The sequence below is a fragment of the Pelobates fuscus genome, chromosome 8 (assembly GCF_036172605.1).
Source record: "Pelobates fuscus isolate aPelFus1 chromosome 8, aPelFus1.pri, whole genome shotgun sequence".
Classification (NCBI taxonomy): Eukaryota; Metazoa; Chordata; class Amphibia; order Anura; family Pelobatidae; genus Pelobates; species Pelobates fuscus.
In genome coordinates this window covers 6225444-6252534 of record NC_086324.1, presented here as the reverse complement: position 1 = coordinate 6252534, position 27091 = coordinate 6225444, and the positions used below count along the sequence as shown (strand labels likewise).

The following is a 27091-nucleotide window of genomic DNA, read 5'->3' as shown; positions in this document are numbered from 1 at the left end:
TAACTGCTCGGCAGCCACTGCGGGTACATTGAACCACATGGCTTGGGTTTTTGTTTCGTTTAATTTGTAATAGGAACATGCACTAAATTATTTTAATGTTGTTTTAAAAGCTGGGATAGATTCTTGTGGGTTGGAGAGTGTCAACATGACATCATCTGCGAATGCTATAAGTTTGTATTCTGTGTTGCCTATGGTAATTCCCCTGATGTGGGTGTTTTCTCTAATCGCTTGTAGTAGTGGTTCTAACGCTAAGATATATAATAATGGGGACAGTGGACACCCTTGCCTTGTTCCATTGGTTATGCTAAACGGTTGTGATGTGAATCCCCCATTTGTTACTCTGACCATGGGTTGTGAGTATAGTGCTTGGATTAATCGTAGGAAATTTTCGGGAAAATTGAGTTTACGCAGTACTTCTTTGAGATAAACCCAGTGCAGCCTGTCAAACGCTTTTTCAGCGTCAAGCGACAGGAATGCCCTGGGTTTGTTCTGGTGTGTTTTGGTGTACATTAGGTTATAAAGCTTTCTCGTCCCGTCCGTCCCTTGCCTTCCTTTAACAAAGCCCACTTGGTCCGTATTGACCACTGTGGGTATCAAGGCTGACAATCTTGTGGCATACATTTTGGCTAATATTTTGGTGTCTATATTAAGTAACAATATAGGTCTTAGATTTTGCGGTTTGTTGGATGGTTTCCCAGGTTTTGGCAGCGTTGCTATATGCGCCATCAGCATGTCTTGTGGCATGGAGCCAGTGGTCACTATCATATTTAGTGTATCCGCCAGGTGTGGCCCTATAAGGTGGCTAAAGGCTTTGCAATACGCTGCAGTAAGACAATTAGGTCCCGGTGATTTGCCCGACGTAAAGAGTGTATAACTTGTAATAATTCCGTGAGGGTGATTTGATTACTCAGTGTTTCTCTCTGGTCCTGGGATAAACATGGGAGGTTTAATTTAGTCAAAAATCGTTGGATTTCTGTAGTGGTCGGTTGGTGGGTATGTTTGTCGGATTGTATGTTGTATAGTGATGTATAAAAGTGTGCCATTTCGGCCAGCATGTTGTGTGGGTTATATGTTTTCCCTCCTTCTATTTTGTGGATGTATGGAATTTTTGATTGCGCTTGTCTCTGTCTCAATAGGGATGCTAGGGCCTTCCCGGCTTTATTCCCTTGCGTGTAATTCCTAATTTTGAGCCTCTGGAGCGTTTGCGCTGTGTTTTCGATATGGAGCTCATTAAGTGACTTAGTGAGTTTAGCCATTTCTTGTGTTTTGTCTAAAGTGGGGTTTATTTGTTGCATCTGTTGGTTGTGTTGCAGGTCTTTCAGGAGTTCTAGGTATTTTTTGTCCCTCAGTTTTTTGAGATACGATGCTCTGCTGATAAAGACCCCTCTTATTACTGCCTTATGTGCTTGCCATGTAGTGGTGAGTTTGAGCTCCGGAAGCGTGTTATCTTTGAAGTAGTCGCTGAGGGTTGCCTCTGTCTGTTTACGAAATCCCTCATTCTGCAATAAGGTGTCGTTCAGCCTCCAAGGGGTTCTACTTCTATGATCGAAGTTAGTCTGCAATGTTATCGAGAGAGACGCATGGTCTGACCATACTATATCACCTAGTCGGCTTGCAGTTATTTTTTGTAGAATTGTGTCTGTTACTAGAATCATATCTATCCTCGAGTATGATTTGTGCACTTGTGAGTAATATGTATAGCCTTTGTCCCTAGGGTGCTGTGTTCTCCAGACGTCATAAAGGTTATGTTCTAACACTATTGATCCACAATTATTGAGGAGGGGACTGCTCGATAACAATACTTTGGAAGTTCTAGGAAACATGGAATGAGGATGTGAAAGATGAACGTTCCACAAGGTCTCTACCTGTAGGCTCACAGTTTTGGCATGAGGTATTTTTAACCGTTAAAGTGACAAGTGTAATGCAGATCATACCCAAAAAGTGACAATACCTGTCCTCCCTTCTACAGGGTCCAGCGCATCTCCCCCTATGGAGAAATTTTGTGTAGCTCCCTGGGATTGACTAGAAGAACCCAGCACGGATATGAGAACGGACTAACTTCTGCTTAGTTCTCCTTATCCTAAATATGACCCACAGAGTTTCTGCTGGAATGTCTGGTACAGGTGCATAGAACTGATCTTGTAGGTGGTTTAAACCCAGCATACAATCATTTATTCCCAGCACATAATGACAGATCCAAGTAAAGTCCTTCCCTGGATCACTCTGAGTTTAGCAAGAAGTTCATTGCTCTCTGTTAGATGGACTGTTTGATAAGATTTATTTGGGATCTGTGCCTGGGAACACAGCTATTCATGCCAAATTGTTCCTCCAGTAAACAAATCTGCGGATGTATCCTGCCTGGCAGGAGACAAGTCGCTGGGTACGTGCCTGATTCTTGCCATCAAGTTTCCGCTGTAGCCTTCCCTTAATTAGTAAATACAAAATATTTCCATTACATAAACCACATCACAGAGCTCCCGTGCTATATCACAATATCTCCTCACCCACTGACTCACAGAGCTCCCGTGCTATATCACAATATCTCCTCACCCACTGACTCACAGAGCTCCCGTGCTATATCACAATATCTCCTCACCCACTGACTCACAGAGCTCCCGTGCTATATCACAATATCTCCTCACCCACTGACTCACAGAGCTCCCGTGCTATATCACAATATCTCCTCACCCACTGACTCACAGAGCTCCCGTGCTATATCACAATATCTCCTCACCCACTGACTCACAGAGCTCCCGTGCTATATCACAATATCTCCTCACCCACTGACTCACAGAGCTCCCGTGCTATATCACAATATCTCCTCACCCACTGACTCACAGAGCTCCCGTGCTATATCACAATATCTCCTCACCCACTGACTCACAGAGCTCCCGTGCTATATCACAATATCTCCTCACCCACTGACTCACAGAGCTCCCGAGCTATATCACAATATCTCCTCACCCACTGACTCACAGAGCTCCCGTGCTATATAACAATATCTCCTCACCCACTGACTCACAGAGCTCCCGTGCTATATCACAATATCTCCTCACCCACTGACTCACAGAGCTCCCGTGCTATATCACAATATCTCCTCACCCACTGACTCACAGAGCTCCCGAGCTATATCACAATATCTCCTCACCCACTGACTCACAGAGCTCCCGTGCTATATCACAATATCTCCTCACCCACTGACTCACAGAGCTCCCGTGCTATATCACAATATCTCCTCATCCACTGACTCACAGAGCTCCCGTGCTATATAACAATATCTCCTCATCCACTGACACACAGAGCTCCCGTGCTATATCACAATATCTCCTCACCCACTGACTCACAGAGCTCCCGTGCTATATCACAATATCTCCTCATCCACTGACTCACAGAGCTCCCGTGCTATATCACAATATCTCCTCACCCACTGACTCACAGAGCTCCCGTGCTATATCACAATATCTCCTCACCCACTGACTCACAGAGCTCCCGTGCTATATAACAATATCTCCTCACCCACTGACTCACAGAGCTCCCGTGCTATATAACAATATCTCCTCACCCACTGACTCACAGAGCTCCCGTGCTATATCACAATATCTCCTCACCCACTGACTCACAGAGCTCCCGTGCTATATCACAATATCTCCTCACCAACTGACTCACAGAGCTCCCGTGCTATATCACAATATCTCCTCATCCACTGACTCACAGAGCTCCCGTGCTATATCACAATATCTCCTCATCCACTGACTCACAGAGCTCCCGTGCTATATCACAATATCTCCTCACCCACTGACTCACAGAGCTCCCGTGCTATATCACAATATCTCCTCACCCACTGACTCACAGAGCTCCCGTGCTATATCACAATATCTCCTCACCCACTGACTCACAGAGCTCCCGTGCTATATCACAATATCTCCTCACCAACTGACTCACAGAGCTCCCGTGCTATATCACAATATCTCCTCACCCACTGACTCACAGAGCTCCCGTGCTATATCACAATATCTCCTCACCCACTGACTCACAGAGCTCCCGTGCTATATCACAATATCTCCTCACCCACTGACTCACAGAGCTCCCGTGCTATATCACAATATCTCCTCATCCACTGACTCACAGAGCTCCCGTGCCATATCACAATATCACCTCACCCACTGACTCACAGAGCTCCCGTGCTATATCACAATATCTCCTCACCCACTGACTCACAGAGCTCCCGTGCTATATAACAATATCTCCTCACCCACTGACTCACAGAGCTCCCGTGCTATATCACAATATCTCCTCACCCACTGACTCACAGAGCTCCCGTGCTATATCACAATATCTCCTCACCCACTGACTCACAGAGCTCCCGTGCTATATCACAATATCTCCTCACCCACTGACTCACAGAGCTCCCGTGCTATATAACAATATCTCCTCACCCACTGACTCACAGAGCTCCCGTGCTATTTCACAACATCTCCTCACCCGACTCACAGAGCTCCCGTGCTATATCACAATATCTCCTCACCCACTGACTCACAGAGCTCCAGTGCTATATCACAATATCTCTTCACCCACTGACTCACAGAGCTCCCGTGCTATTTCACATTATCTCCTCACCAAATGAATCACGGAGCTCCCATGTTATATAAAGATATATTGTTGTAACTGAATCACAGAGCTCCCATGTTATATAAAGATATATCTCCCCAATGAATCAGAATCTCCCGACCTTTACTCTATTAAGATATCTATTTTTCTTTTCCCTCTGTTATAATCAAGATATCTCATCCGCCCAATTCCAAACAGAGCATCACATTATAAATGGATATTCCAATCCCTATGGAGTCTAAATATAATAGTTATCACCTTTCAGAGCTCCCTACTATATTACCCCAAACCCATCCTCCTCCACCACTGTATCACAGAGCTCCCTACTATATTACCCCAAACCCATCCTCCACCACCACTGTATCACAGAGCTCCCTACTATATTACCCCAAACCCATCCTCCTCCACCACTGTATCACAGAGCTCCCTACTATATTACCCCAAACCCATCCTCCTCCACCACTATATCACAGAGCTTCCTACTATATTACCCCAAACCCATCCTCCTCCAACACTGTATCACAGAGCTCCCTACTATATTACCCCAAACCCATCCTCCTCCACCACTGTATCACAGAGCTCCCTACTATATTACCCCAAACCCATCCTCCTCCACCACTGTATCACAGAGCTCCCTACTATATTACCCCAAACCCATCCTCCTCCACCACTATATCACAGAGCTTCCTACTATATTACCCCAAACCCATCCTCTTCCAACACTGTATCACAGAGCTCCCTACTATATTACCCCAAACCCATCCTCCTCCGCCACTGTATCACAGAGCTCCATAGTATATTAGCACACTCTTCCCCCTCCAACACTGTATCACAGAGCTTGCAATCATATACTCCTCTTCTCCTTCGGATTCTAGACCCTAAAATGTATTTGGTTGGGTATGATGGGAATTGTCATCCAATATATTGATAAATGGGTTTTTGGTGAAATGTGGATTATTGCACACAATAATAAACTTCTTAAGAGCTAGTTCTATTTAAGAGACCAGTTTGATGCTGTGCTCGGATTAAATCAGAAACAGTCACTATTCCAGGTGTTCCTCAGCAGGACCAGAGCAGCCTGTTTTCAATTAGCTGTACACCAAAGCTGGCAATCTAAGTCAACTGTTTATTTATTAACATGAGGCCAATAAACATCAGCCAAAACAACACAAATACAACGTGTCAGAATGTAACACACTAAGCCAAGTGGGCTGTGTTACTGGTCCCATGCCACGGAGAACCTCACTGTAATGAGACAGTAATGCGCAAACAAATTCATGTCTCAGAAAACTATTTTTGTGGCTTTAAAATCTGAAGACAACAGTCCCCCAGTACAAGAACCTTTATTGCATCTGTGCAGAGGGGGCAGCCATTAGTCTATTGGCACCTGGCATGTACGTGGCACTGATCATAAATATCAGAATGTGAGAATTGAAGCAGTTTTTCCCCTGTGTCAGGTTGCAAGATTTGTATAAAATGAAGGGTTCTGTCATTTTTATAATCACATTTTACCTTTAGCCTGTTACTTCACAAAGGAAGAGCTAGTATTTAAATATTATTACCCTTTAACGGATATACACTGTTTGGGAGACACGCTGTTACATCATTTATGTGCTTTACCAAAATAGAAGCAGTTTCATTTTTTTGCATTCAGTTTTTGTTTTGCGTTCCTTTTCGCCTTTTATTTTCTAACGTTGTACATTATGGAAAATGAATACAAAAAGTTATAATGTATTTCTTTTTGCCAACAATCATACATCCGGACTATTTCCAAATTTGAAGTCCACCGTTGGCCAAGACTTGGCATGCATGCACCCAGGGTACGCGGGAACCCAGAAACTATTTAAAATAAGCAAAACATACTAGGCAGAGCAGCAACACAGTGGGTTTCACTCTCCAAAGTTACTGTCCCTTTAATTATCTACTAAGAATAATTTATGGCGGTTCTAATCGTGATGGATGTGGGATCTCTTACATGTCACAAGTTGTCACAAGTCTTGGATTGAGTAACGAGACGTTACTTTATCCTCCCATTCTGCCCTACTTACCAAGAAAATCTGCCTCATTCACTACATGACTCGAGTTAGCTGCCCCATTCACCCGCAGAACCAAAGATTAGGGTAAGATTTCTATAGATTGTATAGAGGTACTGCCATAATAACACGATAGGTACTGCCATAATAACACCAGAGGTACTGCCATATTAACACGAGAGGCACTGCCCTAATAACACCAGAGGTACTGCCATAATAACACCAGAGGTACTGCCATAATAACACCAGAGGTACGGCCATAATAACACGGGAGGTACTACCATAATAACACCAGAGGTACTGCCATATTAACACGAGAGGCACTGCCCTAATAACACCAGAGGTACTGCCATAATAACACGAGAGGTACTACCATAATAACACCAGATGTACTGCCATAATAACACCAGAGGTACTGCCATAATAACACGATAGGTACTGCCATAATAACACCAGAGGTACTACCATAATAACACGAGAGGCACTGCCCTAATAACACCAGAGGCACTGCCATAATAACACCAGAGGCACTGCCCTAATAACACCAGAGGCACTGCCATAATAACACGAGAGGTACTAGCATAAAAACACCAGAGGTACTGCCATAATAACACGAGAGGTACTGCCCTAATAACACCAGAGGTACTGCCCTAATAACATGAGAGGTACTACCATAATAACACCAGAGGTACTGCCCTAATAACACCAGTGGCACTGCCCTAATAACACGAGAGGTACTGCCATAATAACACCAGAGGTACTGCCCTAATAACACCAGAGGTACTGCCCTAATAACACCAGAGGTACTGCCATAATAACACCAGATGTACTGCCATAATAACACGAGAGGTACTGCCATAATAACACGAGAGGTACTGCCATAATAACACGAGAGGTACTGCCATAATTACACGAGAGGTACTGCCATAATAACACGAGAGGTACTGCCATAATAACACGAGAGGCACTGTCCTAATAAAACAAGAGGTACTGCCATATTAACACGAGAGGCACTGCCCTAATAACACCAGAGGTACTGCCATAATAACACGAGAGGTACTGCCATAATAACACCAGAGATACTGCCATAATAACACGAGAGGTACTGCCATAATAACACCAGAGGTTCTGCCATAATAACACCAGAGGTACTGCCATAATAACACCAGAGGTACTGCCATAATAACACCAGAGGTACTGCCATAATAACACGAGAGGTACTGCCATAATAACACCAGAGGTACTGCCATAATAACACCAGAGGTACTGCCATAATAACACCAGAGGTACTGCCATAATAACACAAGAGGTACTACCATAATAACACGAGAGGTACTGCCATAATAACACCAGAGGTACTGCCATAATAACACCAGAGGTACTACCATAATAACACCAGAGGCACTGCCATAATAACACCAGAGGCACTGCCATAATAACACTAGAGGTACTGCCCTAATAACACCAGAGGTACTGCCATAATAACACCAGAGGCACTGCCATAATAACACCAGAGGTACTGCCATAATAACACCAGAGGTACTGCCATAATAACACCAGAGGTACTGCCATAATAACACCAGAGGCACTGCCATAATAACACGAGAGGTACTGCCATAATAACACGGGAGGCACTGCCCTAATAACACGAGAGGTACTGCCATAATAACACCAGAGGTACTGCCATAATAACACGAGAGAGGTACTACCATAATAACACCAGAGGTACTGCCATAATAACACCAGAGGTACTGCCATAATAACACCAGAGGTACTGCCATAATAACACGAGAGAGGTACTACCATAATAACACCAGAGGCACTGCCATAATAACACCAGAGGCACTGCCATAATAACACCAGAGGTACTGCCCTAATAACACGAGAGGTACTGCCATAATAACACCAGAGGCACTGCCCTAATAACACGAGAGGTACTGCCATAATAACACCAGAGGTACTGCCATAATAACACGAGAGGTACTGCCATAATAACACAAGAGGTACTGCCATAATAACACCAGAGGTACTGCCATAATAACACGAGAGGTACTACCATAATAACACCAGAGGCACTGCCCTAATAACACGAGAGGTACTGCCATAATAACACGAGAGGTACTACCATAATAACACCAGAGATACTGCCATAATAACACGAGAGGTACTGCCATAATAACACGAGAGGTACTACCATAATAACACCAGAGATACTGCCATAATAACACGAGAGGTACTACCATAATAACACGAGAGGTACTGCCATAATAACACCAGAGGCACTGCCATAATAACACCAGAGGTACTGCCATAATAACACGAGAGGTACTACCATAACACCAGAGGTACTGCCATAATAACACCAGAGGCACTGCCCTAATAACACGAGAGGCACTGCCATAATAACACCAGAGGTACTGCCCTAATAACACCAGAGGCACTGCCATAATAACACGAGAGGTACTGCCATAATAACACCAGAGGTACTGCCATAATAACACCAGAGGTACTGCCATAATAACACCAGAGGTACTGCCATAATAACACCAGAGGTACTGCCATAATAACACCAGAGGTACTGCCATAATAACACGAGAGGTACTGCCATAATAACACCAGAGGTACTGCCCTAATAACACCAGAGGTACTGCCATAATAACACCAGAGGCACTGCCCTAATAACACCAGAGGTACGGCCATAATAACACCAGAGGTACTGCCCTAATAACACGAGAGGTACTGCCCTAATAACACCAGAGGCACTGCCATAATAACACGAGAGGTACTGCCATAATAACACCAGAGGTACTGCCATAATAACACCAGAGGTACTGCCATAATAACACCAGAGGCACTGCCCTAATAACACCAGAGGTACTGCCATAATAACACGAGAGGTACTGCCATAATAACACCAGAGGCACTGCCCTAATAACACCAGAGGCACTGCCATAATAACACCAGAGGTACTGCCATAATAACACCAGAGGCACTGCCCTAATAACACCAGAGGCACTGCCCTAATAACACCAGAGGTACGGCCATAATAACACCAGAGGTACTGCCCTAATAACACCAGAGGCACTGCCATAATAACACGAGAGGTACTGCCCTAATAACACCAGAGGTACTGCCATAATAACACCAGAGGTACTGCCATAATAACACCAGAGGCACTGCCCTAATAACACCAGAGGTACTGCCATAATAACACGAGAGGTACTGCCATAATAACACCAGAGGCACTGCCATAATAACACGAGAGGTACTGCCCTAATAACACCAGAGGTACTGCCATAATAACACCAGAGGTACTGCCATAATAACACCAGAGGTACTGCCATAATAACACCAGAGGCACTGCCCTAATAACACCAGAGGTACTGCCATAATAACACGAGAGGTACTGCCATAATAATACCAGAGGCACTGCCATAATAACACGAGAGGTACTGCCCTAATAACACCAGAGGTACTGCCATAATAACACCAGAGGTACTGCCATAATAACACCAGAGGCACTGCCATAATAACACCAGAGGTACTGCCATAATAACACCAGAGGTACTGCCATAATAACACCAGAGGTACGGCCATAATAACACGGGAGGTACTACCATAATAACACCAGAGGTACTGCCATATTAACACGAGAGGCACTGCCCTAATAACACCAGAGGTACTGCCATAATAACACGAGAGGTACTACCATAATAACACCAGATGTACTGCCATAATAACACCAGAGGTACTGCCATAATAACACGATAGGTACTGCCATAATAACACCAGAGGTACTACCATAATAACACGAGAGGCACTGCCCTAATAACACCAGAGGCACTGCCATAATAACACGAGAGGTACTGCCATAATAACACGAGAGGTACTGCCATAATAACACGAGAGGTACTGCCATAATAACACCAGAGGCACTGCCATAATAACACGAGAGGTACTGCCCTAATAACACCAGAGGCACTGCCCTAATAACACCAGAGGCACTGCCCTAATAACACCAGAGGCACTGCCCTAATAACACCAGAGGCACTGCCATATAGAGCGGGTTTCCCAGCCCGATTAGAAGCATAGTTGACTTGGAGAATTGTTTGGACTATTATAGCCTTAAATCTGAACTCTGAATTCCAAGCAATCTGCATTTTATAAAATTAGATTTTTGCCTCAAAGCATTTCACATGGTTTTGCAGGGAGGATGGGTAAAGGAACAAAGGCTGTGATGTCGGAGAGCTGTGCCCAGGTCTGTAAATTAGAGTGAGCACAGGCTGGGGGCTGCAGCCTGCGAGAGGTTAATGATGTGATGCTGCGCTCTATTCTAGAGAGCTGCTATTGAATACAGTGCACGACACAACCAGCCAAGCTATTCTGAGTTAAGCTGCAGCCAGCTGGATAGGAACCAAGCAGCCAGCACTGGCAACATCTCTGCTGAAAATTCATCAGGGGGAGAAAATACAGCCTTAAAAGGTCATAAGCGCACAGTTCATTAGTATAGACAGAGGCCCGAGACAGTCACTCACAGTACTCCAACAGAGCGCAGCTGCTCTCATAGCACAGACAGTATCATATCCACTCCAACAACACTGCCACTCACTGTCACTGACAGCACAGCTACTCTCAAAGACCTCAGTGCTGCCATAATTGAGCACTACAACAGTGCAGAGCGCAGACACATAGTGAATCTGACAGTGGAGAGCGCAGACACTCTGACAGTGCAGAGCGCAGACACACAGTAACTCTGACAGTGCATAGCACAGACACAGTCACTCTGACAGTGCAGATAACAGACACAGTCACTCTGACAGTGCAGATAACAGACACAGTCACACTGACAGTGCAGAGCATAGACACACACAGTCCCACTGACAGTGCAGAGCACAGACACACACAGTCACACTGACAGTGCAGAGCATAGACACACACAGTCCCACTGACAGTGCAGAATGTAGACACACAGTCACTGTGGCACTGGCAGCACACGGTATGGGTGAGATAATTTAGTGGACACTCACTGAATTTATCAATTAATTCCCAGTGTCCCCCAATGCCATGTTGATGGAATAAATGGTTTATTCACAGCACAATATCCTGCGACCATTCCTTTTCAATTATCGAAGGAATTCCTCCCACTGCTTAATTACACAAGCACCCTAAGTTCTGTATATTTGGGGCCTTTACTGTTCTTTTAATTTTTTCCCCCTTTTTTATTATTTTTAATGTAAGCTCCAACAGTTTTCTTAAAGGGACACTATAGTCACCAGAACAGCTACAACATATTGTATTTGTTATAGAATGTGACGCCAGATAAGAACCAGTCGGCCCATCTAGTCTGCCCAATTTTCTAAATATTTTCATTAGTCCCTATTCAATAGAAACATAGAATGTGATGGCAGATAAGAACAATTTGGCCCATATGGTGAGTATAATCTGTCCCTTGAGGCATTTTGCAGCCTAGTGATACCTCCACTGGCCACTCCTTAGATGGCTGCTAGAGGTGCTTACTGGGGCAGTGCCGCACAGTTTGCAGCACTGACATTCAGTGTCTCCTCCCTCTGGATAGAGACACTGAACTTTTCTTATAGAGATGCATTGATTCAGTGCATTTCTATGAGGAGATGCTTATTGACCAGGGCTGTGTTTGACTTGTGCTGACTCTGCCCCTGATCTGCCTCCTTGACAGTCTCAGCCAATTCAAAGCTTTCCTATGGAAAATCATTGTGATTGGCGAGATCTGGAGGACCAATAACACTTCAACCACCATACATCCTTAGACGTGGATTGTACTGTCCATGCGCTATACAGCAGAGCTCTAATATATGTGAGAGGTTTTCTACCATTTAAACTGTATCATATTGTATTGCACTATTATTTGTCTTCTTTTTTTCCTGAGGTTTACTGCATTTTCCTGAAGGTTTATGTATGTATGAATTTTAAGGCGCAGTATACGCCACACTTTATTTACATAATTGTCTTTACCTTGCTTACACCTCCATTTTGTGCCTTTTGTTTGGACTGGAAGTTGTTCCAACTCTATTTAAAGATATGCTAACATTTGCTGTCTGTGTTATTGTTACTGTCATAAATGCAAGAATCAGTATAAAGATTCACTAAATAAAATGTTTTGAAATAGTACATTTATTTTATTTCCGTAGATAAATGTCTTCTGGCACTGATTCAGTCTGTCCACGTCATGAATGGCTAACTCTGCCAGCAACTGCTTTGTGTTACATCCCATTAGGGGTTAGCTGGCCAGGGCACTGGGGTTGTAGTCCACGTCCCTATGAGTCCAGGTGGGTTCTTGACATCAGTAAAATGACTCCTTGTATCGTTCTGACGCCTATAGAACTGAATTGCCAGGACCCTTATTGTTAAGAGACTTCAAAAAAAAAAATCTTTATGGTTTACATAATATGCTCTTATTTTGGACTGTGCTAGAGTTCTGATCACATTCACAGAACACTGAGGCACACATTTAACCTTATTTGTATACAAGCACCTCTGAATATAAAGGGCAAAGAGCCAAATGTTATACCTTATCTATGGCATCTGAGATAAGAGAAGTAGGATTCAGGTAGGGACTGCTTTTTGGTGAACCTTAGTGATATCTGAACTTATCACTCTAGGAGGTCTATTCCAGTGGTCTTTCACCACCCCTAGTGAACCCAGTTAGGGCCTGGGCAGATCTACTGATTGGATCTCATACACTGGATCCTTTCCAGCCAATGTCTTGGTTTAGATACGTCCGTAAGAGAAATGCATTCAGTCAGACAGAGGATCCCATGCAATCCTTCTTCTAAATGATGACTTATTATTTAATGCTATTATACAATTCAAGGATACAGGCATACCGAACTCTGCTGGCATTAGAACTTATTACCACCCGTCGTTCCGTAACATTTTGCAGTCATTTTGGATATCTGCATTCCCAGACAAAGTTGCAGAGTATTATGTGATGTAGTGCAAGTATAAAAATTAGTGTGCTACAAACTTATAGAATGCTCACAATAGCAGTAGCTCAATGTAACGGATCACCTGGCACCCCGACTTGGTACCTCCGTTAATGGATGCTCCTAGTGCTTCCTGAGGACTCCAAGCACTCTGGCAGACACCATAATCACCGAATCCGAGAAACCTTTAAATTCTCCCAAGCGTATGAATGCTGTAGAGTCTAGACCATTGAATAGGAACCATACGAATAGGCTTGTACTCCTAGCAGTCAACTGGAACAGCATACAATAAATCCTTCCCCCAATAATGAGACGACACATCACTTTGAGGGTAAAACAGGAACTCTGGACTGGCTCATCCAGCCTGGCTTTTATTTCCAACTCACACATACAGGCCACACCCAGGGGGAGGCATAAAAGAACCAATGACATAGATGTTACCTCCCACACATCCCCTCCCCTTAGTGTGACACATAATCCCATTATGCATACAGTGTAAAATATACTTTTACACAACTTTCATAACTTTAAAACCATACATCACATTCACATAAAAATACATATCCCCAATCAATCCATTCAGGGGAACAACATATTAAAAAATGGCATGAATCCGACCAGGGGTTCAAAAGTTACTAAAAGTATCTTTTGTTCCTTTCTGGCTGGCAGAAAAACATCCCCACAATGCACCCTGGTTTCCTCCCTTCTGCCCTGGAGTTAATTGGAGAAGTAATCCAATTACCCAGGACTAAAGGCAGACTCCATTAACCACATGGTTGCAAAACAACATAAAACACTTTAAAATACATAAAGTCACATTTACACATAACACACAGACATTTCACCTATCCCCAGATAGCTGGGATCTGCACGCACAAAACTACCGAATAGCGCGCAGATCCTACTCACACAGTACAATTGCCATGGAGCTAAAGTCTTTCCCATAGTCTTTCATTATATGAATAGGCTCCATGGTATGGCTATCTGGGGTATCACATTCCCATAAAGTCTGGTCCATAGTCCAAAGGCAAGAGGCGGGCAATCAGCCCCCTCCAAGGACACGTGGCGAGGTCGGTTTCGCCACACTCAAACAACACTCGTATAGGGCACCAAATACCCTCACTACCAAATACATTACAACAATAAATATTACAAGTAAAACACATCAGAACTATAAGTTGATCACGTTCTGGTTTCAGTTCGTCTCCATCAAATGAACGTTAACTGTCCGGCTGTTTGTTGGAGATGCGAAGCAGAGGTTGGGACTGACCTACTTATGGTGGTCTCGCCCCAAAATAGCTCTGTTCTGGCAACAAATTCACACCCTCATTTTACAAATCATAGACACTGATCTAACACTGCAGCCTTTACCAATGCTGCTACAACATACGAAGGTCACAATGTCTGCGTACAAACGTTCCCTGACGAGACATCTTTTAAATTGAACTAAGTTCCTTATCCTGATCTGGTGGCTCGCTACTGAGGTACCGACTGTTCACCAATGGATGGACAAGGTTGAGGTGCTATATGATATGGAGATGTTGACTGCTTCACTGCGTGGCATGACAGAGCAAAACACACAGCTACGGCCCCATGGCGTGATTATATATCGCTCCATGTGGCCTTCACAACTCGAGAAGGACACACTTGATCTGTTCCACAAAACGGAAGTAGACTTTCAATACGGCAGACGTTGCAGATTTACCGGAGCAGTTGTCTTCAAGGATGATCGTGATTGAATGACCAATGATCAGTTAAAGTGGCAAACTGACCTGGGACCAGCTAGCCTGGAGGCTAAGGAAGACGCTTAGGTTTGGGAAGAGAAGCAGCAGCCATGGGCAGAAGGGGTTTCTGATCACCTTTTACATGAAGAATAACTGGCACGAAAACATATACTCTCCCCCCTCACCTCCTTTTTTTGTTATATGTTGGTAATACCAAGGGACATTGTTATATGTTGGTAATACCAAGGGACATTGTGATATGTTGTTAATACCAAGGGACATTGTGATATGTTGGTAATACCAAGGGACATTGTGATATGTTGGTAATACAAAGGGACATTGTGATATGTTGTTAATACCAAGGGACGTTGTGATATGTTGGTAATACAAAGGGATGTTGTTATATGTTGGTAATACCAAGGGATGTTGTTATATGTTGGTAATACCAAGGGACATTGTTATATGTTGGTAATACCAAGGGATATTGTTATATGTTGGTAATACCAAGGGACATTGTTATATGTTGGTAATACCAAGGGACATTGTTATATGTTGGTAATACCAATGGACATTGTTATATGTTGGTAATACCAAGGGACATTGTTATATGTTGGTAATACCAAGGGACATTGTTATATGTTGGTAATACCAAGGGACATTGTGATATGTTGGTAATACCAATGGACATTGTTATATGTTGGTAATACCAAGGGACATTGTTATATGTTGGTAATACCAAGGGACATTGTTATATGTTGGTAATACCAAGGGTCATTGTTATATGTTGCCAATACCAAGGGACATTGTGATATGTTGGTAATACCAAGGGACATTGTTATATGTTGGTAATACCAAGGGACATTGTGATATGTTGGTAATACCAAGGGACATTGTGATATGTTGTTAATACCAAGGGACATTGTTATATGTTGGTAATACCAAGGGACATTGTTATATGTTGGTAATACCAAGGGACATTGTTATATGTTGGTAATACCAAGGGTCATTGTTATATGTTGCCAATACCAAGGGACATTGTTATATGTTGGTAATACCAAGGGACATTGTGATATGTTGTTAATACCAAGGGACATTGTGATATGTTGTTAATACCAAGGGACATTGTGATATGTTGGTAATACCAAGGGATGTTGTTATATGTTGGTAATACCAAGGGACATTGTTATATGTTGGTAATACCAAGGGATGTTGTTATATGTTGGTAATACCAAGGGATGTTGTTATATGTTGGTAATACCAAGGGACATTGTTATATGTTGGTAATACCAAGGGACATTGTTATATGTTGGTAATACCAATGGACATTGTTATATGTTGGTAATACCAAGGGACGTTGTTATATGTTGGTAATACCAAGGGATGTTGTTATATGTTGGTAATACCAAGGGACATTGTTATATGTTGGTAATACCAAGGGACATTGTTATATGTTGGTAATACCAATGGACATTGTTATATGTTGGTAATACCAAGGGACATTGTGATATGTTGGTAATACCAAGGGATATTGTTATATGTTGGTAATACCAAGGGATATTGTTATATGTTGGTAATACCAAGGGATATTGTTATATGTTGGTAATACCAAGGGACATTGTTATATGTTGGTAATACCAAGGGATATTGTTATATGTTGGTAATACCAAGGGATATTGTTATATGTTGGTAATACCAATGGACATTGTTATATGTTGGTAATACCAAGGGACATTGTGATATGTTGGTAATACCAATGGACATTGTTATATGTTGGTAATACCAAGGGACATTGTTATATGTTGGTAATACCAATGGACATTGTTATATGTTGGTAATACCAAGGGACATTGTGATATGTTGGTAATACCAAGGGACATTGTTATATGTTGGTAATACCAATGGACATTGTTATATGTTGGTAATACCAAGGGACATTGTTATATGTTGGTAATACCAAGGGACATTGTTATATGTTGGTAATACCAAGGGACATTGTTATATGTTGCCAATACCAAGGGACATTGTGATATGTTGGTAATACCAATGGACATTGTTATATGTTGGTAATACCAAGGGACATTGTTATATGTTGGTAATACCAAGGGACATTGTTATATGTTGCCAATACCAAGGGACATTGTTATATGTTGGTAATACCAAGGGTCGTTGTTATATGTTGCCAATACCAAGGGACTTTGTTATATGTTGGTAATACCAACAATAATAGTTTTCTTTAAAACATAAGACAAAGTAGGGACTATCTTGTCTTTTGGAGGTTTCCTACGCCTGACCATCTCTAACCAGCGGAGGAGCAAAGTGTGCTTCATTTCCGGTGGTCAGATCAATTTCCCAACAATTCTCGCCTTTCCTCAGTGTTCCCTACTGGCCACTAGTGGGCGGTTTGGGATTTAAGGTAGGCGGTGGTGGGTTCTGCAGAAAACGCCCGGTGGGCCTCAATGGCCATGGACCAAGGCCCATGCATAGCCAGCCTTGCTATAAGCCCTTTCGGGCTGGTGAAGAGATCAAACATCTCGCTCACCGGCCCGCTGGCACATAGTTCCAGCAGAGAGAGGGAAGGGCCTGGAAAGCTCTGTGTTGTTCCTGCGAGCAGGCTGGTTGGAGCGTTGTCGCGTGTTACCATGGCAATGCTCCAATACGATGCTGTGCTCGTAGGAGCACAGTAGAGTCAGCCTGCAGCCGCAGGAGCTGCAGACTAAAGTGAACATGCAACTACTGGACAACCAGAGCTTGCAGCATTATCTCCCCCTTCCCTCGTAAAAGGTAAGAAGAAAGCAGGGGGAGACATTAAGATAGATTTTCACATCTCACCCAGCGACACACAGCATAGACCCTATGCACCCTTCACACACACACTACACCCCTCAGTCACACACACACACACACTGCCCCCTCACACACACACACAGAGTGCCCCCTCACACACAGTGCACCCTCACACACACACACACACACAGACTGCTCCCATCACACACACACACACTGCCCCCTCACACACACTGCACCCTTCACACACACTGCACCCTTCACACACACACATCACCTCTAATACATACACTGCATCACTCACACATACTGCACCCCCTCACACATACTGCACCCCCCACACACACAGTGCACCTCTCACACATACTGCCCCCTCACCCACACACTGCACCACATACACACACACTGCCTCCTCACCCACACACAGCACCCTTCACACTCTGCCTCCCTCACACACACACACACACACTGCACCCTTCACACGCACACACACACTGCACCCTTCACACACACTGCACCCTTCACACACATTCAGCACCCCTCACACACAGAACCTCTCACAAACACACACACGCAGCATCCTTCACACGCACACACAGCACCCTTCATATGCATACATAGTACCCTTCACACACATACAACACCCCTCAGACACACACTCTGCACCCTTCACATACACACTGCCCCCTTACACACACAATGCCCCCTCACATACACTGCACCTCTCACACACACACAAAGCAGCCTTCACACACATACAAAGAAAAAAATAGAATAGAAAAAATGAAAAAGAAATATATATATTTAAGTACATATTTAAAAAAAATAACCCTCCTTTCAAAAAAAAAAAGAAAGAAAAAATATCGCACTTGCACTGTAAAATGAGTTACTGTGGCACTGGTGGGCGGTAAGGAATATTTACCATCAACAAAGATACAAAAGTGGGCGGTAGGCATTAAAAGGTTGACTACCCCTGCATTAGGCAATAACACATTTAACGGTTAGTGGTGGCTGGTTAGTATAGGGTGATATTGGATAGAAGGAGCGGTATATATACACAGATAACACTCTGTATTTACTATCATTGTCTCACAGTTCCCTATTGATTGATCAACCAATCAATCAATGTTTGTATTTTAACTCTTTCAGTTCCAGTGCACAGTTGAAAGCAGCCGCACATGCATTGAAACGGTTAATGTATCTCCGTCTGGGTTTAATTAAATTAAATGTGCACGGCTACAGATAGCTGCCTGAAATAAACATGCGGTATAATAAATAAAGTGCTGGAAAGGAAGGTTGTGTTATAAATAGCTAAAATAACAATGCGAAGCGGCCAGGCTGTCCAGGAATGCATACTATATAACGTTACACTGCACCGAACTGGGGCGCAGGCGACAAAACACATTCATCTCATGACTCGCAGAATGCAGACCCCCCAAACCACATACTGAAATGGGAATTACAGCCCCCTACCATCAGTAAGATATAAAATACTATAACAGACACCCCAAACCACATACTGAAATGGCAATAACAGCCCCCTACCATCAGTAAGAAATAAAATACTATAACAGACACCCCAAACCACATACTGAAATGGGAATTACAGCCCCCTACCATCAGTGAGATATAAAATACTAATAACAGACACCCCAAACCACATACTGAAATGGCAATAACAGCTCCCTACCATCAGTGAGATATAAAATACTAATAACAGACACCCCAAACCACATACTGAAATGGCAATAACAGCCCCCTACCATCAGTAAGATATAAAATACTATAACAGACACCCCAAACCACATACTGAAATGGCAATAACAGCTCCCTACCATCAGTAAGATATAAAATACTATAACAGACACCCCAAACCACATACTGAAATGGCAATAACAGCCCCATACCATCAGTAAGATATAAAATACTATAACAGACACCCCAAACCACATACTGAAATGGGAATTACAGCCCCCTACCATCAGTAAGATATAAAATACTATAACAGACACCCCAAACCACATACTGAAATGGGAATTACAGCCCCCTACCATCAGTGAGATATAAAATACTAATAACAGACACCCCAAACCACATACTGAAATGGGAATTACAGCCCCCTACCATCAATGAGATATAAAATACTATAACAGACACCCCAAACCACATACTGAAATGGGAATTACAGCCCCCTACCATCAGTAAGATATAAAATACTAATAACAGACACCCCAAACCACATACTGAAATGGCAATAACAGCCCCCTACCATCAGTAAGATATAAAATACTAATAACAGACACCCCAAACCACATACTGAAATGGCAATAACAGCCCCCTACCATCAGTAAGATATAAAATACTAATAACAGACACCACAAACCACATACTGAAATGGCAATAACAGCCCCCTACCATCAGTAAGATATAAAATACTAATAACAGACACCCCAAACCACATACTGAAATGGCAATAACAGCCCCTACCATCAGTAAGATATAAAATACTAATAACAGACACCACAAACCACATACTGAAATGGCAATAACAGCCCCCTACCATCAGTAAGATATAAAATACTAATAACAGACACCCCAAACCACATACTGAAATGGCAATAACAGCCCCCTACCATCAGTAAGATATAAAATACTATAACAGACACCCCAAACCACATACTGAAATGGCAATAACAGCCCCCTACCATCAATGAGATATAAAATACTATAACAGACACCCCAAACCACATACTGAAATGGGAATTACAGCCCCCTACCGTCAGTAAGATATAAAATACTAATAACAGACACCCCAAACCACATACTGAAATGGCAATAACAGCCCCCTACCATCAGTAAGATATAAAATACTAATAACAGACACCCCAAACCACATACTGAAATGGGAATAACAGCCCCCTACCATCAGTAAGATATAAAATACTATAACAGACACCCCAAACCACATACTGAAATGGGAATTACAGCCCCCTACCATCAGTAAGATATAAAATACTAATAACAGACACCCCAAACCACATACTGAAATGGGAATTACAGCCCCCTACCATCAGTAAGATATAAAATACTATAACAGACACCCCAAACCACATACTGAAATGGCAATAACAGCCCCCTACCATCAGTAAGATATAAAATACTAATAACAGACACCCCAAACCACATACTGAAATGGCAATAACAGCCCCCTACCATCAGTAAGATATAAAATACTAATAACAGACACCACAAACCACATACTGAAATGGCAATAACAGCCCCCTACCATCAGTAAGATATAAAATACTAATAACAGACACCCCAAACCACATACTGAAATCGCAATAACAGCCCCCTACCATCAGTAAGATATAAAATACTAATAACAGACACCACAAACCACATACTGAAATGGGAATTTCAGTGCTCCACAGCAATAAAACTCCCAGTAATGTGCAGTATATGTGTGTATGACAGAGCTCCACATTGATAGAACTCTTAGTATGGGGATGCTGGAATACCTAGTGGGGCTACGCTGGCATACCTAGTAGGGGAACGCTGGGATACCTAGTAGGGGAACGCTGGAATACCTAGTGGGGCTACGCTGGCATACCTAGTACGGGGACGCTGGCATACCTAGTGCTGGAATACCTAGTACGGGGACGCTGGAATACCTAGTGGGGCTACGCTGGAATACCTAGTACGGGGACGCTGGCATACCTAGTAAAGGAACGCTGGAATACCTAGTAGGGGAACGCTGACATGCCCAGTAGGGGAACGCTGTAATACCTAGTAGGGGAACGCTAAAATACCTAATAGGGGAACGCTGGCATGCCTAGTAGGGGAACGCTTGCATGCCTGGTATGGGGACGCTGGAATACCTAGTAGGAGAACGCTGGAATACTCAGTAGGGGAACGCTGGCATGCCTAGTAGGAGAACGCTGGAATGCCTAGTAGAGGAACGCTGGAATACCTAGTAGGGGAACGCTGGAATACCTTGTAGGGGTACGCTGGTATGCCTAGTGGGGCGACACTGGCCCGTCCAGGAGAAGAACACTATCACACCTCGTACAGGAACATTGGGCCATTTAATGCAGTACTCCAACACATTGCAATACAGGAATGCTGGCTGTCTTAATAAAGGAACACTGCCGTAGTCAGTACAGTGACACTTACAGTACAAGAACGCTGACTTCCTAGTAAACAGTTTCTTTCATAAAGAAAGTAAATGTGATCCCTCATTTTATATAGAAGCCACATACACAAAATATAACAATCCCAGGCAGGAAATCAAGGTAAGTGAGACTTACCGAACACAGTTAAGTTGACCTGTGCTTGCTTGCTTCCATGCTTGTTCTCCACCACCAGTGTGTAGCAACCGCAGTGCTCCTGCCGGGCCGAGGAGATGGTCAGCTTACTGGTGTCCTCCGTACTCTCCACTTTAATAAACTCGCTTTCTTTAATCTGCCACAAGAAAAAACATGTTTTTATAATCTTCATTTCCTGGTATCCTGTATATCCTTGGTGGGGATCATACCACCTAAGCTGTTTACACTAGAGCAGGTTACATGCTCTGGAAAGTGTAAGTACATTACTATTTACTATTTATTTTACCATTTGGACTTACTTCACCATATTGCTGCTATCTTTTCTTTTTATACCAACTATACACTTGGCACCTTGAAAACATCTGCGGCAACCACCACAAATCCAAAGACGGGGATTGTACCGTCCAAGCGCTTTACAGTAGAGCTCTGTTATAGCTCTACTTCATGTGAGTGGACTGTACTTAGTTACTTATCATCTATTTCTTAAACTATATTTGCTGTATTGCGCTATTATCTTTTTATTTCTATTTCTCTTTGAGGTCACGATTAATTGGAATATCCAAGAACATATGTATGTATTTTTGTATATTTTACTTTTAAAACAATAAGCGCGGTATACGCCCTCTCTTTTTCTGCTATTTCACTCACAAGGTTGGGGAATCCTTGTCCTGTATACTGCTGCCTGGTTACTATAGTGAGCGCCTATTACCCTTCCTTTTTTGATTAGGGTTCTGCGGTGTCCCTTTAATGCCGATAGAGCAATATATCATAAAGTGAAAATAAAACAAAACTTGTCATTACAAAAATACCTCTCTCTTAAACTTCATCCACATGCACTTAATGGGCTGTGTTCCTGCCACCTTACACAGGAGTTCCATCGATTCCCCGGCTCGCACCTTCCGGTCCTCGGGAAACTGAAGGATCTGAGGTGGAGATGCTGTAAGTCAGAAAACAAGAAGGACGTTAGCCCGAACATCCTTACACATAATCCTAATAATGGCCTAGCGTGGCAATGAACAATCCACAGTATGGGATCCCCTGCTTTCCCTAACTGTATCTATCAAAACCATATTTATATAGCGCTAACAGGTGTACTCAGCACGTTACAGGTTACATTACAGTAGAGGGAGGTACAGTAAGCGCAGTAGGTATACAGTGTATGTATATTTTATTTATATAGCACTAGCAGGTGTCCTCAGCACTTTACAGGTTACATTACAGTAGAGGGAGGTACAGTAAGTGCAGTAGGTATACAGTGTATGTATATTTTATTTATGTAGCACTAACAGGTGTACTCAGCACTTTACAGGTTACATTACAGTAGAGGGAGGTACAGTAAGTGCAGTAGGTATACAGTGTATGTATATTTTATTTATATAGCGCTAACAGGTGTACTCAGCACTTTACAGGTTACATTACAGTAGAGGGAGGTACAGTAAGTGCAGTAGGCATACAGTGTATGTATATTGTGGCAAAACTAGCCACTTCTGAACTACATACAGTACCGGTTGTCCGTAGGCTGAAAATATAATGTATAACGTTAAATGTATGTGTATTGCTCTATGGCCGTTCGCATGCTGGCAGCCGTATGCTGCCAGCATACAAAGCATTCATACGACGAATCACGGCTATCCTGGCCGTTCGCCGTACGAATGTGGACTCCCCAGGTAGACCACACATTCACAGGTCGTGTGGCACCAATTAACCGATTGCAACATTGTTGCAATCGGTAATTAAGGGCTCTCCTAGGTGGCCGTCGTTCGACTACCGACCATGCGGCGGTCGGCCATCTTGGATCCCTTGTCTCTGCAGCGGTGTTCGGTCGTCGAGAGCCTGGAATGGAAAACGGCTACTCAATAATTCGAACACCGCTGGACTTTCAGGGCGTTCGGGAGTCCCGCGTTCGGTACATTATACGTCCCGTACTTATTCGGTACTTTTAAACCCTCTTTAATGTTTTACTGTATTATGTGCGGCGTTCGGTCAATTCAGCTGGGATCGGAGCGGTATTCTCCCAAAGTGTGCGCTCCGACCCCAGCTATCTACCGAACGTTCAATTATTATAAAGTACCGAATATTGTGTGAATTGTGTATTTTAATGTCAATTGTCGGTTTTGCTGCACGAGGAGATAATCCACTTAAGCGTCCATTTTAGTGGGAGTATCTGTCTCGTGCAGCAAGGCCTGTTGGGAAAGTCACAGTGCATGTTGGGAGAAATCCCCTGGAATTACTGTCTGGAAACCCCTTGCATGGGGAACTGTATAAATATGCTGCCTGTGAATAAACCGAGTTAGTTGACTCCCAAACTGTGTTTCGTCCGGTTATTGGGAGGATTGGGAACATTGCCTTGCTTTCTACTCTGACTGTGGATTTCCTAGATGTACCAACGGATATCGTATGCTGTTACCCTGCATTCCGTTACAATTGGTGGCAAGCGACGGGATCCGAACCTTACAGCCGAAAAAGCAGCGTTCGTGTAAACTGGAACTACCGAACAAGGAAAGCAAGGGCAATTCGTATGGAGATTGATTATACCATACTAAAACGACAAACTTTAAAAGAGCTACTGGAAGCCAGGGGTAAGATAGCCAGCAACAAATCTAAGGCTGTGCTGATCGCTGAACTGATGGAGGGAGACAGAGCCCGCAGCACTACACCCCGACCAGCCAAGGAAGAGACCCCATTCCAAAAAGAGCTACGAACCAGGTTGGAGTTCTTACCGCAACCAGTACCGCTGGAAATACTGACCGTGATGGTATCGGATGTACAGGATTATCTGATGGCGACCAGCACACCAGCGACCCCGCCTAGGGCAGAGTCGGTTACTGCCTCCACCTGCGGACAGGTAAAGCCCAAAGTCCCACATCACGCATTTAAAGCGTTTTGTGAAGAAAAGGACGAAATCGATGGGTATTTGCAGGACTTTGAGCGGCTGTGCGATTTGCACGATTTGGAACCCGCCACATGGGTGCCGCTGCTGGCAGGCAAATTATCGGGTAGGGCGGCTGAAGCCTACCGTGCTGTACCCCGAGAGGACAGTAAGGATTACCCTAAAGTAAAGAGGGCGATCTTAGAGAGGTATGCTATTACCCCAGAGGCATACCGGCGGAAATTCCGGGGCCTGCGCAAGCCTGAGAAAGATTCTCATGCAGAATGGGCGCACAAGCTGGACCAAGCATCACTAGGCTGGATACAGGCCAGCAACGCTACTAACATGGAGGAGTTGAGGCAGTTAATGCTGCTGGAACAGTTTTTTAATGGTTTGTCTCCAGAAGCACAAGAATGGGTGCGAGACCGGAAACCACTCACCCTACCCGAAGCCGCTAAATTGGCGGATCAGCATTTTGATGCCAGGAGGCATCACGGTGCCCAAAATAAGACTCTCCCTCGGATTACCGGGCCACCCAATAATTTTATCCCTACCGGCCCCACCGCACCCCTGCACAGGCCGGCACTGAATACTCCACCAACCCCCTCCCGATACAACGGCCGGGCTAACATTCAGTGTCACACCTGCAAGCAGTGGGGGCACATTTCTCGAGAGTGCACCCAAAACCGGAGCCGACAAGCTTGGAACCAGGTGCGACAAAATTTGGCACCCAGGGCTGCTGCGCACCATTACCAGGTAGCACCCGCCACCCAAGAATTGCTGAGCGCTCAAATTGAGGAGCCTCTTGGGGTGCTGCACGAAGTAATGTCCGTCCGAGCCACCGACAACCGACAACATCATCGGCAGCTAGTGACCCTGGAGGGGAAGGAGGTGCAAGGGCTCCGGGATTCGGGAGCCACTTTAACTTTGGTTGCACCCCATTTGGTACCAGGCGCAACCCACACTGGCGGCTCCGTGGCAGTACGGGTGGCCGGGGGAGCAGTATACCGGTTACCTACTGCCAAAGTTAATTTGGATTGGGGTGTGGGAGAGGGGACCGTAGAAGTGGGGCTGATGCAGAATTTACCTGCCGATGTTGTACTGGGGAATGACTTGGGCCAAATGACTTCCGCTTTTATTCCCCAGGCCCCGTACCAGGAAGCCCTTCCCGTAACCACCCGGCAACAGGCTCGCACCACGGCTACACCGATGCACTCTGAGGCTCAGGTAAGAGACCATGTTCCCCAACTGACCCCCATGTCCTGGGATACCCCGACTACCTTTGCGACCGAAGTCCAGACCGATCCCACTCTCCAAGTATATAGAGACCGGGCACAAACCGACCAAGCAGGGTTAGAGGGGGAGCGGTTCATCTGGGAAAGAGAGTTGCTATACCGTGTCACGGCAAAAGATGTGGGGGGGTCTGTCACCTTAACTAATAAACAGCTAGTGGTACCCCAGAAGTATAGACAGGAGCTGCTGCGAATTTCTCATGACATCCCCTTGTCAGGACACCTAGGGATGACCCGTACCCGATACCGTTTGACCCATGCCTTCTTCTGGCCCGGGATCTCTCAGGATGTGCGCCAATATTGCACCTCCTGCGACGTCTGCCAGCGTGTAGGTAAACGAGGGGATCGCCACAAAGCCAGGCTATGCCCCCTGCCCATCATAGCAGAACCCTTCAGCCGAGTAGCAGTGGATATCGTAGGTCCCCTGCCAAAACCCAGTCCCTCTGGCAAAAGGTATATCCTAACTATAGTGGACTACGCCACCCGGTACC

General features: G+C 44.2%; 1 protein-coding gene across 1 annotated transcript in view; it reads right to left on the bottom strand.

Annotated features, from left to right (window-relative positions):
* The window catches only part of MYLK (myosin light chain kinase), a 246733-nt gene that overhangs the window by 43268 nt on the left and 176374 nt on the right, over window positions 1-27091 (bottom strand). Inside the window, exons 20-21 of the mRNA XM_063429182.1 lie at window positions 23249-23376; window positions 22422-22575 (exon numbers count right to left, since the gene is read on the bottom strand). Coding sequence (XP_063285252.1) covers window positions 22422-22575; window positions 23249-23376 — 282 coding nt within the window. The remainder of the gene's footprint in view (window positions 1-22421; window positions 22576-23248; window positions 23377-27091) is intronic.